This window comes from Mercurialis annua, linkage group LG5, assembly GCF_937616625.2.
Source record: "Mercurialis annua linkage group LG5, ddMerAnnu1.2, whole genome shotgun sequence".
In the NCBI taxonomy this organism is placed as follows: Eukaryota; Viridiplantae; Streptophyta; class Magnoliopsida; order Malpighiales; family Euphorbiaceae; genus Mercurialis; species Mercurialis annua.
Window position 1 is genome coordinate 43,137,750 of NC_065574.1, and position 18,430 is coordinate 43,156,179.

The following is an 18,430-nucleotide window of genomic DNA, read 5'->3' on the forward strand; positions in this document are numbered from 1 at the left end:
ATCCATGCGTCAGCCCTGCACTGACGCGCGTCAGGCCTGACGCGCGTCGGTTATCTTTTAAAAGAAAAGTCAATATAATTTTACGTGTTATCTGTAAACTTTTCAGGAAAAAAGATACGAATGTAAAGATTGAAGAATAAAAGGTACGTGTGTAAATATTATCCTTTTTTGAATACTTTTGAAAGATACTCAAATTTTAATGGGTTATAAAAGAGTTTATTATCCATTTATAACCCAGTTTATTTAGACTTTATCCATATCGACCATATCTACCCATTTTCCACCTCCAGTGTTGGTGGGTTTGGCAATAGCGGAGGTGGAGATGGTAAGTGTGGCTATGGTGTCGGTAGAAGTGATAACTCTGGCCATGGTGTCGGTAGAAGTGGCAACTCTGGCTATGGTGGCGATGGAGATAGTGATGAGTGTGGTTATAATTAGTGTCCTCTATGTTCAGGTCCCTTTAGAATAATTCTAATTGTAAAGTGGAATTCATCTATAAAATAAATTTTACATGAAAATTATTTACAAATGAATTACACCGTTTAAAATAAAAAAATATAAAATATAAAATTAAATTGAATTTTATGTAATTATATTTGAAATGAATTCTATATAACTTTTTTCTCGTATTAATTTTATAAGCATTTTATTAAAAAAATCGTAAAAATAGAAAAAATATTATATTGTATTATAATATAAAATTATTAAATATTATGTATATATAAATATTTGATATTAATAATATTAAAATAATTAATACTGTGATTATGATTTATAAAATAATTTATAATGACTCTTGAAAATTAAAATTAAAAATGTACTATATGAAAAAAAATGAATGTAAAAATTAGAAAAACAGATATTTAGATTACTTAATTCAGAAAAAATAAATAATATATTAAACCGATGAGGGTTCAATGAAGAGAGGGCTGCCGGAGTGGTGGCAGAGGGGGCTGCCGGCGAGGGTTTCAATGAAAGTGGTGGATTTCGATGTCGAGTTTGGGATAAGTATAATTTCGAAATGAATATTTTAAATTTTTTTTATCAATAAATGTAATGGGGTTTTTTGAAATTTTATGGAAGTTGAGTTTTTTGTTTTAATTATATAATATTAGAGACTATTTAGAATATTTATTAAAATGTGAAATATTGAAAAAGAGTTCCATTTGATGTTTGAGGGTGCAATTGAAATCAAAAGATGTGGATTTTAATGTTTGAGAAAGTAATTGAAAAAGAAAGATGTAGATTTGAGTAAAATCCGCGATTTCACAACGCAAGAGACTCACAGTGCGAACGGAAAAGGGCTAAAAGATGGAGTTTTTTTTCAAACTATGAACCAATATAAAACATAGAATATTTAACTTTATTTATGAGAAAAAGTATAAAAATTAAGCATTACCTTATCATAATGCGTGTCGATATAATAAAAAAATAATATTAAATGTGTAAATGACTATTGTTAAAGTTGAGATGTGTGAATGAGTAAAGCCTTATAGTTGAAGGGCATAAAAATATATTCAGCCTAAAAACTAATAAACAAAGCCATCCCATATGCAACATTAACATTAATATATAATATAATGTATATGTATAGATGCAGATTCAAAGCTATAGACTCTTAACATAACATCAACACAAGGAAAAAATGTGGAAGCTTAAGATATCAGAGGGAGGTAACGACCCTTATATTTACAGTATAAATAATTTTCTAGGAAGGCAAACATGGGAGTTTGATCCCCATGCTGGTACTCCCCAAGAGCTGCAACAAGTTGAAGAAGCTCGCAGTAATTACTGGGATAATCGTTTTCAAGTCAAGCCTTGCTCTGATCTCCTTTCCCAATTTCAGGTGCATAATTTTCATTTTTTTCTCTTTTGTTCATATAGCCATTTAATTAAAAATTAGTTTAAATTAATAAGGAATCAAGAGAGATAATGACATCTTCATCTTCATTAAATAATTAAATACGAAAATATTTGTTTTTTTCTCTAAAAAACAAATTTGTACACGTCGTCATTTAAGCCGGCACTAACTGTGGCACTGGCAGCAACAATTATAGAGTTGTTAAAATAGGTTAGAACATGTTTAGTCAATTCACTAAACACATAAAATTTGATAAATTTTAGTTGATGTTTGAAGTATTTTTGTCAAAAACGTATCAATCTATTGAAGACATAAAAAAAATAGGTCGTGTTACTAGATGACTCATAAATCCGTCCTATTCGTTTATAATTTATACTATTTATAATAGGGTTAATCTCAAAAAAAATCACGAACTTTACATGTTTTTTCATTTTAATCACGAAGATTAAATTCTGTCATTTTCATGCACGAACTACTACTTTTTCCCAAATTCATACACGGCGCTGAGGTGTCACTCATTTATTGGTGTAAAATGACCTCCACCTCAGCGTATTACACCAATGAAAACGTGACACCTCAGCACCATGTATGAATTTGGAAAAAAGTGATAGTTCGTGTATGAAAATGACAAAATTTAAACTGCGTGATTAAAATGAAAAAACATGTAAAGTTCGTAATTTTTTTTGACATTATTCCTTTATAATCATATAGAAAAAGTGAATTTTTTTATATAATATTAATATATAAACAAAATTATTAATTATTAATTTTTTTTATATAATATTAATATATAAACAAAATTATTAATTATTAATTTTAAATTATATAATATAAATATAAATATAAATTCGTAAATTTAAATTTGAAATTACATTTAATAATTTTTCGATACTAAATTGGACATGTTAGTTGTGTTAGTCGTATTTTCTCTTTATCTTGATATGTTAATCGTATTGAGTCTTATTACCCGTTTTAAATTAGTGATGTTAGAGCTGATTTTTTTTACATGTTTAGTTAAATGGATTATGTTTGTATTCGACTTAATCATATCAATAAAATGGATTGACACGATACAAATCCCGCCAATCCATTTCAATATTTCTAATCAAATGCATTTTTAAAGTAAATTCAAAAATCTTTAGTGAAAATATTTTTATTGTTAAATTAGAATTAATTTTAATAATTATATCCAAATCCTTAAGATTTGTTCCAATTGTGTTACAATTAAGTTTGAATTCTATATGGACCAATGTGGCAAGGCATGGCACTACTTAAAAACCTGCTCTTAGTGAAGGAAATTTGTGACGGTATAGTGAAAAATTTTTTGACGGATTTTAAAGTTGTGACGGATTTGTGAGGGAAATTTTCGTCACAAAATTTGTGACGGAAGTTTTCGTCACAAATCCGTCACAAAAATAGGTGACGGATAATCCGTCACAAGACCGTCACAAATTGTGACGGATTTGTAACGGTTTTGTTGTAACATCGACTTCAAAAAAATGCATTATAACGGTTTTGACGTGTGCGCCTAAGTAGATTATCATAACACATCGAATTAAAAAAATGCTTTAGACATTTCAGAAAATAGAAAAAGTAGTTGATTTTAATTAGAAAATATTCAATTTTTTTTTTATTTTTAAAGCGAAACGGTTTGATTGAAATGAGTAAAAAAGAATGAACAAAATACCTACGTGTCTTCACATACAAGAGAATTTTTAATTGTGCTATTTATTGTAAAGATTTTTTTTATAAAATAAATAGCATTTTTTTTTTATAAAATATGATATTTTAATATTTATTTCAATTTACTCATTAATGTTTATTTTATTTTTATAAATAATAATAATAATAATATTAGCAATCTTAATTTATTTTAATTTTAAATTAATTTATATATTCAGTTTTTATATTGAAAATAAAAAATATTATATTTTAAAATAATGATATCCAACTTATTTTTAAAACTTAAAATTCTATCATTTTATAAATAAAATAAATTGTCAAAATAGCTTTTTATATGTAGAGAGCCATTTTCACTCTTTATTCTACTTTTACCTAGTGAAGAGCTTATTGGATTTTAAATTGTTGTCATATTTTTTACAATAAAGAGTTTGATAATTCTAAAAAGTCCACTACATATATTTTAAGTTAATATTATATTTAAACTGAAATTGAGATGTTATTGCCATAAATTTTAAAAGTTGGAATTTAAATATAAGATTTAATATTGCCAAAATAAAAACTTAATTATTTATTTAAATAAAAAAATAATTATCTAGAATGAGAATTCTATTTCCATTCCAATAATTTGATTTAGTACCTAACTGAAAAATTGATTCTAGGTTGGAATCCTTTTCCAAAAATAGATAAAATCCCATAACCTAGAAAAATTATTTTTACTATTTTGTTTCCGATTTCACTGTTTGATTTGGTTGGTTAATTTTGATTCAATTTGGTTCAAGTCGTGTTATATTGTTTTAGCTCGGTTTAGTTCAAAATATGTATATTTTATAAAAAGTTAATAAAATTATTTATTTTAAAATTTATTATTTCAAACAATTTAAAAAGATTATATTTTTGGAAATAATATCTAAAAAATATTATTTATTTGTAAAATTATTCATTTTACATTAAAATTTGAAACAAAATCAAACTTTTAATAAAAAAACAATTTTTTTAAAAAAAATTCAAAATAGTTTTCAAATAGTTTTTTCCAAAATTATTTTAAAAATTAATTTTGAAAGATATTTCAAAAAGTGATATTTATTTAAATTTCTTTGTACAAATATTGTTTTCTAAAAAAACTTTTAAAATTCTGGTTCCCGGTCCTAGTACAAATTTGGGTTTGGTTCGGTTCAAGTGGAACTTGGGATTCTATTTTCACATATAAATTATATATGTACGGTTCGATTCGGAGAAAGTCAATGGTTAACGAATATTTTTCGGTGCTGGATATTTTTCGGTGCTGGATATTTTCGGTCCGGTTTTCGGTTCGGTTTTAAAGATATCCAGGATCCGTGCACACCCTACATATAATAAAAGATACCAAATTGAAAAAAAAATAAGAATTCTCATTGCATTATTGTAAATATAGTACCAAATCAAAATTTAAAAAATTTAAACTTCGAATCATAATAATGGGACTCCAATTTTCATTCTCATTCCACATTTTGGTAACCAAAGGTACGTACTGCATTGTAATTACACAATTTATCAATTGTTTGTTAATATTCAAACATTGGTTTGAGGAGGAGTGGTTGTTAATATTCGATATCAAACAACAAAAATGAGGCTTATAATTGATCAAAGAATGAACAAAATCAAACTTAACAGCGAACAAACACTGCAAAACTTGCAAAGAACCTAACATGAAAGTTTATGATTTGCTATCTTAGGTTCATGTTTTATGATCAATTGTTTGCTAATGTTTCATGACACAGATTTTAAAGGAGAAAAACTTCAAACAAACAATTCCTAAAGTTAAAATTGAGGATGACCAAGAAATTACAAGTGAAGATGCCACATCTGCTTTGAGGAGGAGTGTTCACTTCATATCTGCTTTGCAAGCGAGCGATGGTCATTGGTGCGGAGAACTTAGCGGTGCATTGTTCTTCACACCTCCTCTGGTACTATATCCAATTTTATATCACTAATTATTAACTCAAGCTATAGTCTTATATGTTCGTTTAAATTCTAATATGAAGTCTAAATTTCTACCATAATGCAGGTTTTTTGCCTATATATTACGGGACATCTTAATTCTGTCTTTCCAGAAGAATATCGTAAAGAACTCTTACGATATATTTATTGTCATCAGGTAAATTAAAATTATGCATATTCAAATTACTCACTACAATTGAAACTACTGAATTAGATACTCACTTAAAGTAAATGCTAATTATATAGAATGAAGATGGTGGATGGGGACTTCACATAGAGGGTCATAGCACCATGTTTTGCACGGTTCTCAACTATATATGCATGCGAATACTTGGCGAAGCATCCGATGGTGGAAAGGAAAACGCTTGTGAAAGAGGTAGAAAATGGATTCTTGATCATGGCGGCGCAACTGCCATAAGCTCTTGGGGAAAGATATGGCTATCAGTAAGTATCATTGAACTATACAAATAATATTCTTATATCGCTATATTATTAACATCCTCAAATAATTTATTTTTATTGCAAAATATAATAAAGCCACTACCGCATAATATTAACCTCCTTTTAGTCGAGCTCCATTGATCCATCGACCAAAGGGGGGCCTAACTAATCTAATGTTGTGAATTGGCAAAGCCAGTTTCGAAAAATCTTAAAATGACCACATAATCTATTGCATAGAGCCGATACAAAGTTTTTTAGGGGATCTATCAAGCACAAAATAATGCTACGCAACTAAGGACACACAACAATTTGTTGAAGTAACCACTCATTGTTTTATTATCTCCAACATATGTAGATTCTGGGAGTGTACGAATGGGAAGGCAACAATCCTGTGCCACCTGAGTTTTGGTTATTTCCGTCAAGTTTTCCGACACATCCAGGTTTTTAATTTATTGATTTCGATCCTCGTTTATCATTCATGCTCTAATCAGCGCATGTATTATTGCAGCAAACATGAATTGCTTCTCTCGACATACCTTCGCATCTATGTCATATCTATATGGAAAACGATTTGTTGGTCCAACCACACCACTTATTCTACAAATAAGACAAGAAATTTATAACGAACCTTATAACACGATCAATTGGAAAAAGACACGTCATCTATGCGCAAAGGTAAATTTAAGATATTTATTTGATTTTCATGATATAATACTAGCAGGATTTTCAAAAAAATATCAATGTTTGTGGTCTATATCAAATCAATAATATTTAACTTTTTAAGTAAAAAATTTCTAACTTTATATCTCCAATACACCCCTAAAATTTTAAAAATGTGTCATGTTGTATCATTGTTATTGCAGGAAGACAATCAATATCCTAAGACTTCAATAGCAAAGTTAACATCAGATGTTCTTTACACATTTATGGAGTCATTTTCAAGTAAATGGCCTTTCAATAAATTACGAGAGAAGTCTGTTAAAGTAGCAATGGATCATATTCGCTACGAAAATGAAAATACTCGATATATTACGATAGGTTGTACAATAAAAACACTTAACATGCTTTCTTGTTGGGTTGAAGACCCCAATGGAGAAGCTTTTAAGAAACATCTTGCAAGGATTTCAGACTACATATGGATTGCAGAAGATGGAATGAAAGTCATGGTCAGTCTACACTATTTGTTATATGAGTAAATAATTGTGAGGGTTAACGTACTTTTCTCTTTTTACAGTTTGGTTACCAAACTTAAAACATAATAAATTCGTTGTCGTGCTATTCTTTTAGTTACTTCGGCATGTTTTTTGACAAAAATTCGGCCGAATTACGCCTATGTTGTAGCCGGATTTTAATTTGACATTTCAAATTTGAAAGAGTGGAAAAGGGGACATGATATAAGAGTAAGATATCTTCCAGTTGTATCGTTGATGCGAAGGTAAGAGAAAATTAAAGCTGGCATGAAGGCATAAATTGGCCGAATTTCATTAAATATCTGCTCGAATCACTCAAAATTTAGTACGGCAACTAATTCGTTATGTTTTAAAGTTCAGTAACAAAATTGCAAAAATGAAAAAGTACGGTAATCCGCATTATCAATTTTCCTATTTTCATATTTCAAACTTTTTTTTTAAATTAACCTTTTCTTATGGCCTTTATTAAATTTTTCTAGGGAACGGATGCTCAAGTATGGGATACCTGTTTTATTCTCCAAGCTCTGCTTGCTAGTAATCTTGCAACTGAAATCGGACCTACGCTTAAGAAAGGACACGATTTTATTAAGAATGCTCAGGTAATTTTTATTTTTTAGGATTATTCATCAAAAAAATATATATTTATTTTTAGGATTAATTATGTTAAACCAGGATTGTGCATTCTGTTTCAGTAGCCGCACCTTTATATACAAAACTTGGGTTACATTTATTTTTGGGGAATTAAAACTTGGGTTAAATTAGCAGTTATATTTTAAATAAAATTTATATCAGACTGTTGTAACATATTCTTTAATCAAATAAATTATTAAAATAGACCAATCTAATTGATAAACTAATAAGGTACGGTTTAGTGCCTTTAATTATTTTCCTATGATAAATAAATTCAAACTAGAAAAAATTGCAAGAAAGGTCTACTAGCTAGTTAATATACAAATTGTATATTATCATATCATAATAATTTCTTAAGCGACTATTATTTTAAAATGTATTAAATTTTAATTACTTTACACAAGATAACAAAATCTAATAATTTTTAAATGTAAATAAATCCATTGAAGTTTAGAAACTAATTACTATATCTTGTATAAAACAAAAGTTAAAATCTATTAGAATAGCATTACAAATTTTACTAACAATCTCATAAAAACAACATTTACCGATTTCGTATAGCGTATGAATATATAAATTATTCTTTTTAGGTTTTAATCATTGAAAAATACTCTTATCTTTTCGAATTTTTTGTTTATAGCCAAAATTTTAAAAATGATCCATTTTTCAGTTTCAGTTATAGTCATTTATTCAAATTACAGTAGAAAAAAGAAAACGGGTTTAAGTATGCGCTTCATATATTATTCCAATTTGCTTACCATCAAACATTCCAAACATGAAGAACACATTGGAACCTGTTTGCAATTTAAATAACTGGCTACAATTGAAATTGAAAATCGAAAAGTGAACTAAAAGTGACAATGTTGAAATTTTGAGCTATAAACGAACACGACAAAAAGTTAAAGTATTATTCAATGATTAAGCCTTTTTCCGAATTATAAACAAAGATAATTTGGTTCTTTCTTGCTTAATTTTACTAGATCGCCGAAAATCCAGTAGGATACGAAAGCATGTTCGGTCATATAAGTAAAGGTGCATGGCCTTTTGCGTATAGTGATCAAAATTTGCCAGTTTCTGATTGTTCTGCTGAATGCATGAAGGTAATTAATTAACAATTTATAGTTTTAAGTTTAACTTTTAATTGTAATGAATTTTTTTCTAAATTATTAATTAACAATTTATATAATTTTATTTATCATATATTTGTGATAGTGTTGTCTACTGTTCTCAAAGATGTCGCCTGAAATCATTGGTGAAAACATAGAACCTTCTAAATTGTACGATACTGTTGTTTTTATACTTTCATTTCAGGTATGGATATTAACTGATGCTATTAAATTTCACATTCATATTTTATCAAATGTTGTAATCATATGTATGAAATATATTCATCTGAAATATGGATTCACGTAAACTAGTTTTAAATATGCAATTTATATCATTCATTAATTATTATATATACATATATTCTTGTCAACTCTATTTTGATATTCATAAATTGATTAGAGTAAGAATGGCGGCGTGCCACCCTTTGAGCCATTAAGAGGAGGGCCATGGTTGGAGGTAAGAATTAATTTAAAACTTTTAGATTGTGAACAAATATTACAAATTTTAAAAATTATATTTTGTAATTTGATTCCCTTTTTGCTTTGTGTAAATAGTGGTTCAGCCCGGTGGAATTTATTGAAAACGCTGTAGTTGAGCATGAGTAAGTTTAATTATTTCGATTTTTTTGACGTAATTAATATTGAAGTTACTGAATTTTTATTTTTTTCATTTCAGTTATTATTGTTTTGGTTATTGAACTTCAATATTTTTCCAAAGAGTTAATTTCAATAAACTACCAAATATTTCCGGATTTTATCAGTTATAACCAAATCTTTCAAAATCGTCTAGTTTAGGCTTTAGCCAATTTCAGAATATTTGGAACATTTTCTAGTCATTCGCGAAAAAATCGAAAAAATTGTCATTCGTGAATAGGCTAAACTAGCTGATTTTTGCTAGAAAAGATTTCAAATATCTCATATCAACCAAAATCGGCTAGTTTAGTCCATTGAATGATAAATTTTTCGATTTTTTCCCAAACGGCTAGAAAAATTCCAAATATCCCAAAATGGGTTAAACTAGTCGCTTTTGAAAAATTTGGTTATAACTGACAAAACTCACAAACGTTTGTAATTTTATTAGAATTAGCCCTTTTCCAAATGAGCTTCTCCAGCCAAAATATTTAGATTGCAGCCGGAATTTGACATGTGGTAGCCTGCAGCCAAAATTTGTTAGTTTTACCTTAAATTTTTATCACACATAAATAATTTTATTTTGAAAGAGAATTTTTAGACCAAATTGTGCATACGTGATAAATATTCAGGTAAAATAAATAAATTCCGGCCGTTACTTAAATATTTTTTATTAGAAAAAGCCAAAATGCAAAAAAATTGGATTTTAGTGACATTAAAATTTAATAACTAAAAAAAAATCAGTAATTTTTCAATCCTTGTTTTTTTAAGATTTTATAAGTTATTAGCGAGAAGAGTAACAAAATAATGTGATTTAGCTACGTGGAGTGCACTTCTTCAACAGTGCAAGCATTAATTATGTTCAAGAAGCTATACCCTTCCCACAAAAAGAAAGAGATCGATCATTTCATTACAAATGCTATAAGCTTCATAGAAGCAACGCAAAGGGCTGATGGTTCATGGTATAACTTATATTTTCATTTTTTTTTCTTTTTATTTCTACTCTTATTATTTTTTATTAGATAAATAATCAATCTGGTCTTAAATGTCGAACTTGTGAATTAGCGTCAAATAATTCACTTTTAGCCATTTTAATCAGTTTAGAATACTACTCTAAATTTTTAGGTCAATTAAAGACAGGACTTTTCAATTTTTAGGTCAATTAAGAACAAAATTGAGTAGTTCTGTTTCATAAATTTGTTCATATTATACTATTTTATTTTAATTGATAAAAGTAATTAAAATGAGTTATTTTAACCCTGATTTAAAAATACAGGGACCAGATTGATCCTTTACTCTAATTTTATTTGTTGGAAGCTCAATAGTCAATTTAAAGGTACTAAACTGACATTGAAATTTTCAGGTATGGAAGTTTTGCAATATGCTTTACTTATGGCACCTTCTTTGCACTAAAAGGGCTGGCTGCTGCTGGGAAGACATATGAGACTTGTTTGGCTATTCGCAAAGGTGTTGATTTTCTTCTTAAATCACAAGGAAATGATGGTGGATGGGGAGAAAGTTACCTTTCATGCCCACAAAAGGTATTTATTTATAGGTTTAGTTATTTAAAAATATTTTATTTTTCTTATTTATGGTCCAAAAAATTTAAAATTGTTCATTTTCGTATAATTTACAATTTGCAGCTTCAAGTGTAGCTATTTGTTCAAATTAAAATAAAAAAAATAATCGAATATACTTTTTATGTTACTTCATATTATTCTAATTAGCTAGTGTGGGCCTCGTCTAAATGGTTAAAGCGTTTCTAAGTACGTACATCAAAAGAGGTTATGGGTTTGAATCATGCCTCCGTAACTAACAACTGATGAATTGAGACTCTAAAAGTCGTAAACTATCTTTGACAAAAAAAATTATTCTAATTTGCTTTATCACCATCAAGAATTTCAAACATGAAAGACATATTTGGACTTTTTTTTTATTCTAATAATAACAAATTGTTTTGAAAATTGAAAAATTGACGATTTTAAAAATTTGATTCATAAACAAACAAAAACGAAGATGCAATATTTTTTAATGATTAAACCTTATTAATATGCTACTTAAATAATAACAAATATATATTTAAAATACTCCTATCTATCTCTGTTATAGGTATATGTTCCTCTCAAAGGCAACCGATCAAACCTAGTACAAACTTCTTTGGCTATGATGGGCTTGATTCATGCTGGCCAGGTAATTTTGTTACTTTGGATAGGCACTTCTTTATTGCATTATGTTATTGTATTTGTAGATCAAATAATTTTTTAATTTTGCATTAAATAGGCCGAAAGAGATCCTACGCCCCTGCATCGTGCCGCGAAGCTACTGATAAATTCTCAAACTGAACTAGGTGATTTTCCTCAACAGGTATGCACCTATACGAGTTGCCATATTTCAGATTTTTAACAAATTCTGCTGTCTGTTTTAGTATTAACTTAGTAAGTGGGTATTAAAATTTCATTTTAACATTTAAGTGATAACTTCATTTAATTTTTTGCTTATTTAGACTGCAAAATGTTTAACATTTTAAAGAGTCATGTGAAATTAATTAAGGCTTAATAGCTTAAAACTTCACAAACATTAGCGTGTTTTAGAAATTTGAAACGAACTTTCAATTTTGACTAATTAATACAAAACTATTATGTTTTTGTAATTTTAAACACCAAGCAAATAAACAAAAAACATAAAGTCAAAGAACCGGATTATACCAAATGGAAATTCAGGGAACAAATAAACAAAAACCGTAAAATTAAGAAACCTTAAAATGAGTTAATTTAAAGTACAATTACTAGTAACTTTTAGTTTAACCACCAATTCAACATTTTGTTATTTTTAGTAGAATAACTAATAGTTATTTGCATGCACTATGGCAGGAACCAGCGGGCGCACTCTTGAGCAACGTTATGTGGCACTATGGCTTATATCGAAATACTTTTCCCTTATGGGCATTAGCAGAATACTGCCAGCATGTTTCTTTGCCTACTAAACTAATTTAAGAAAATGAACTTAAATGTTTTTCTTCTTAATAAATATTTCAAATTTATCAGTTGAAACTCCACAATTTTAATTTTCACTTCATTCATCATTTGTATTGATTTGCTATGACCTGATGTTGTTTATCTCTTGATTAATTTTTCATAATACAAACTAGATAAACTTTTTTTCTTGTATTGTATAGTGAAACAATATGTGAAATTAGTAATGGACACATATTTTTCTTTCAAGGAGTTTAAGTCTGAAAATATTGAAATCAAATTCATAATACACTTTTCAATAAAAATAAAATTAATGATTTTTTTTTGCATTTGGCATCCTAGAATAATCATCGATCCTTCTGAGATCAAATCTGTTCCAATCTGGACTCAGTTATCTGAATTACTTTGGGAATTTTGGTCTCTTGATATCTTGAGTAAAATTGGGAGCTTTTGTAGGTCATCTTTGTATTGTGATAAGTGTACAATTAACGAGACTAATGGATGAAAAAGGCTCTTTTACTCAGAGAATTGTGTATGAATGGAAGTCGTTGTTCTGTAAAAAATGTAAAAAGCTGTGGCATACTAAAAAGTTATGTAGAAATGTTCCGAGTTCCGATGAGCTGAAGAATAATGGGAACCAGGAAATGGATAAGTTTGAAGTTCAAAAAAAAGGATGAACCAGTGAATGAGATGCATATGACAAAGTTTCAAAACAATGTTGAGGAGAATAAGGAGAATCACCATGAGGACATTGAAGTATCCTCTAATCCTTTTAATGCTTTGGTCGTTGGTAGTGAAAAACTTATTTTGAGGCCTGACTATGCTTAAGGTTATAAGAAAGATATTGGTGTGACTGGTGAGGGTATGATGAGATCTACTAAGCCACCAAATTCTGTTTGAGGATAGGGTGCTAGAACATTAGAGGGCGGGGTGAATAATACCCTCGAACAATCAGAGGTGTGTGCTCTCACTAAGTCAAATAATGTAAATGTTATTGATCTAGTGGAAACTAGAGTTAATAGTAGTAATTTTGATAAAAGTGGAATTGTTTGAAAAAAAAGGTCACCTGGTTGGAAAGTAGTCCATAACTATATTTGATCTACTATAGGTAGAATTTGGATTCTATTCAATAAAAATGTTACTTTTGGCTATGCTTTAATTAGTCATAGTTAGTTCATCCATTACAAAGTGGAATTTGGGAATAATATATGTGTTATATGGAGTATGGTTCCCATATCTATCTCAAATAAATGAGCATTAGGATCAAATAAATGAGCATTAGGATCAGTTTGCGACAATTGATGAGAATATGTTGGAGAACTTGATTATTTTTGGAGATTTTAATGCTATTATGACAAATGCAAACATAATTGGTGGAAATGAAATTAATTTACAGGCGGCTGAAGAGTTCAAGTTATGGACTAATCAAGCTAATATTGTTGAAATTAAAAGTCAAGGTATGACTTACACTTGGTGTAATAATCAGAGAGATAATAGGAAAATTCGGAGAAAGTTGGATTGGTGTTTTGTGAATGAATTATGGCTTAATCATTAGGGGAGTATCAATGTGATGTGTTAAATCCTGGTATTTCCGATCACTCTCATTTAATGGTTAGAATGGAAGTTAACCTAACTACTAAAAAGAGCTACTTTAACCCTAATTTACAGAATATTGTGTCCCAGTTTTGGAGTAGAGGTTTTCTGGAGTTAAAGATGTATCAAGTTTATCAAAAGCTGAATCTTTATTTTTTTTTTGGTAAAAACACCAAAAAGGCCTTTATTGCTCAAACTAGCAAAAGGAATACAACCAGACAAAACTCAACTAGAGCCACAACAGGCTCAGCAAAAGAAAACAGCTAGAGCCAAAACAGCCTCAGCAAAACAAACAGAACAGAGAATTACAATCTATAAATAAACTGATCTATAATAGCCTGATTTCTTCCATTCACCTTAATCAGGATAGCATTTTTGATTTGCTTCATGATTCGCTCAATATCCCAATTCACTTTGTTTAAGACTAGATTGTTCCGGGCTTGACACCAGCCAGAGCAGTTTTTCCTCCAGTTTTCCTACACATCCAACTGATAAGCCTATGCCAGCTTCTAATATTTCCAGGAATATTGGCAGCAGATTTCACTTTATCCCAGACCTTTTGAATTTCTGGACAATCAAATAAACAGTGCTCTAGAGACTCAGAGGACTGCTTACAAATATCACAAAGATCATCAGCCACAACACCCCATTTTTTAAGATTAACCTTGGTTTTTAGTCTTCTTTTTAGAGCAAACCAAAGGATGAAATTAAATCTGGGAATACTATGTCTACTCCAAACCAGCTTAGACCAATCAACCTTAGGGAAAGCAGGACATAAGAAATTCCAGGCAGAAGAGATGCTAAAGTTACCTGATCTGTTGCACTTCCATTTAATACCATCTTGTTGGTTTTTGACTTTAGCATTAACTTTAATGAACTCCCAAGCTCTCAAAGTGGTCTCATCTATTGGGTCAGGAAGACTCCAATTATTGTCCTTCCACACATCAATCACCTTGCAATCTTTCTTAATACCAGCATCCTTAATACTAATACTAGGGAACTTGTCCAGAATAGATTGCCCTTTTAACCAAGGGTCATCCCAGAAATAAAAGTTATCCCCTTTGCCCAGCTGATAGTTGAACATGGGTTTTATCTCTTTTCTAATCTTGAGTAAACCTCCCCATATCCAGCTTTTATCACAATTTTTGGTAACTCCCCAAAAGCTAAGCTTTTTGAGCTTATTCTGAGCAATCCAGGTAGCCCAGATGGAAGGCTTCTCTGAGATTAGGTTCCAGATATGCTTCACAATTGCAGCTTTGTTCCAGATGACAATGTCCTTAACCCCCAAGCCACCCTCAGCTTTTGCTTTACAGACTTCTCTCCAAGCAACAGGATTGGACTTTTGATTAGCAGACTTACCAGACCAGAGAAAATTCTTGCATAATCTATCAATATCATTAGTAATTGCTTTAGGAAGGATCATGACTGCAGCCCAAAAGACATGCATACTTCTTAAAACTGATTGAATTAGCTGCAATCTCCCTGCATACGAGAGAAATTTAGTAGTCCAACTACTAATTCTAGCAGTAATTTTACTAACAATGGCTGTACAATCATCCTTGCTAAGTCTAGAGGAAATCAAAGGTATTCCCAAGTATCTCATGGGCAGAGTACCTTCCTTAAATCTCAGAATTTTGAGGATATCTCCTTTAAGGGAATCACTAATACCACTAAAGAAAATTTGACTTTTATCCACATTGATATCAAGCCCAGAAACTTCTTTATAGTCTTTCAAAATCCTACTGAAATTAATCACTGAGTTAAGATTTCCTTTGCAGAAAAGAAGCAGGTCATCTGCAAACATAAGGTGGTTAGCTTTAATCTTCTTACAGCTCTCATGATACTCAAATGAGTTGTCCAGATTGACAATTAAAGATCTGCTCAAATACTCCATTCCAAGGACAAACAGCATAGGGGACATAGGATCTCCCTGCCTGAGCCCTTTCCCACCTTGAAAAACATTACCCTGGCAACCTTTCCAAATAACTCTAAAAGAAGAGGTTCTGACACAAACCATAACTGTCCTGATAAATCTAGCAGAAAAACCAAGCCCAGCAAGAGTTTCTTCTAAGTAATCCCAAGATAAAGAGTCGTAGGCCTTCTTGAGATCAATTTTAAGGGTGATTTTAGGCTTACCAGTTCTATGGTAGTTCCTTAGCACTTCATGGGCCATCATGATATTATCAGCAATGGATCTGGAAGGAACAAAACCAGATTGGTTATGGGACACCACATACTTCAGAATAGGCCCAAGTCTGTTAGAAATGACTTTAGTGATAATCTTATACACTACATTGAAGCAAGCAATTGGCCTGAAATCCCCAATTCTCTCAGCATTTTGAACTTTAGGGATTATTGCAAGAGCGGTCTCATTAGCCATCCTAATAAGTTTCCCTGTGTCAAAGACATTTCTAGTAGCTTCAGTTAGATCCTCCTTGACTATATCCCAGCTATTTTTGAAGAAGAAGCTAGAAAACCCATCTGGACCCGGGCTTTTGTCAATTCCTATAGAGAAAAGAGCAACTTTGACTTCCTCCTCAGAAATTTGCCTTATCAGGCTAACATTATCTTCATCAGAAACTTTCACTCCAGAATCAAAGACCTTAGAATCAACATGCTTTCTAGGCCTGCTATCAACTCCTAATAAGGAATTGTAGAAACTAGTCATAGCACTATGGATGGTTTCAGGGTCATCCACAATAGCCCCATTTTCACAGATAATTCTGGTAGTGCTGTTTTGCATATCTCTATTCTTCATAGCATTAAAGAAAAACTTAGTATTCTGGTCCCCAAGAGATAGCCACTGAACTCTCGACTTTTGCTTGTAGAAGCTTTCTTCTTGCCATAAAAGAGATCTGAGATGATTGACCATAGCTCTTTCTTCATCTATAAGAACCTGGTTAAAAGGATCTTTTTGCAGGTTAGCTTGAAGCACATTAACTGTATCTCTCTGAATTTTGACTTTAGAAGAAATATCTGCATAGTCCCTCTTATTAATCACAATCAGCCTCTTCTTAATTCTCCTCAACTTCTGATAAATTCTATACATAGCATGCCCATTATCAGATTTGCTCCACTCTTCTCTAATAATATCATGGTAGTTTGGATGATTGGTCCAAAAATTAAAGAACTGAAATCTTTTAGGACCAGTACCCATAATACTCTTGCAGTGGACTAGGATGGGAGAATGGTCTGAGAGGCCTGCTGAAAGGGCTTCAGCATCAGAGCTATTAAACATATCCTGCCAGTGGACATTTACTAGAGCCCTGTCTAACCTTCTCCAAATTCTATCTTCACCTCTTTGGTTATTAGTCCAAGTGTAAAAACACCTCTACTTCTGAGCTCTAAGAGGCTAGCATCTCTGACACAGTCCTTAAATTCATCTTTATGACAAATATCAAGACTATTTCCTCCAACTATATCATCCTCACTAAGAACAGCATTAAAATCTCCTTGAATAAGCCAAGGAATTTCCTTATTACTGCTAAAGTTAACTATGTAATTCCATAAAGTACTTCTATCATCCAGACTATTGGCACCATACACAACAGTCCATATAAACTTCAATGCATTAACAGTGACCAAACAGCTAATATACTGAGCATTTTTATCAAGAACAGAAACTTTAGCTATATTCTTATTAACCATAATCCAAATCCTTCCTAAATCTGCAAACTCATAATTGGTAATAAGATCCCAATTATTCAAATTCAACTTTCCCCAAATTTTATCCTTGTTGTTATTCTTAACTCTAGTTTCAACTATACCAGCTAACCAAGCTTTTCTAGTGACCAGCAAGTGCCTCACCGCAGCTTGCTTTAAGGGGTCATTAAGCCCCCTAATATTCCAACTGACAATCATTTACCTCTCTCTAGAGGCTTGTTAGGCCTCTTAGATTGGCTACTATCAATAGTTGGACCTTTGCTCAAAACAATATTAGAACTCTTACCAGGCAAATTATTGTTTCTGGTGATTATAGGGGATATCCTGGCTTTCTTCTGATTGTTCACCTTTCTCTTCATAACTAAAGTGAACCCATCTCCATCATCTTTATCATCATTCTAGGTCTCTGTTTTCTCATTAATCTGATTTTCATGTTTCTCCTCCATAACAATAGAGTTAAGAGTAGTCTCTTCATGATTCACCTTCATCTTCTCTTCTTGAATCTTAGTCTCTTTCACTTCAGGAACTGGATCCTTATTCTGGTTTTTCACCTCCCACACCTTTTGAGGTTTGCTTTGCTTACAGTTCTTTTGATCATGTCCAAACTTTTCACAAGTGTTACAATAAAGAGGCCTCCATTCATATTCCACTAGTTGCACCATTTGATTACCTTCTTCATCTTCC

The 18,430-nt window shown here is 30.6% G+C and overlaps 1 protein-coding gene across 1 annotated transcript; it reads left to right on the top strand.

Moving 5' to 3' along the window:
- The first annotated feature begins 1,554 nt into the window (after positions 1-1,554).
- LOC126680146 (lupeol synthase-like) lies at positions 1,555-12,617 on the top strand. Its single transcript, XM_050375205.2, has 17 exons — positions 1,555-1,846; positions 5,302-5,487; positions 5,589-5,678; positions 5,768-5,965; positions 6,318-6,402; positions 6,471-6,637; positions 6,826-7,128; positions 7,632-7,751; positions 8,763-8,882; positions 8,995-9,093; positions 9,289-9,345; positions 9,444-9,490; positions 10,337-10,480; positions 10,882-11,059; positions 11,628-11,708; positions 11,799-11,882; positions 12,389-12,617. Exons 1-17 carry the CDS (start codon positions 1,646-1,648, stop codon positions 12,509-12,511), a joined length of 2,283 nt encoding a protein of 760 aa, XP_050231162.1. The 5' UTR covers positions 1,555-1,645; the 3' UTR covers positions 12,512-12,617.
- The last annotated feature ends 5,813 nt before the right edge of the window (positions 12,618-18,430 follow it).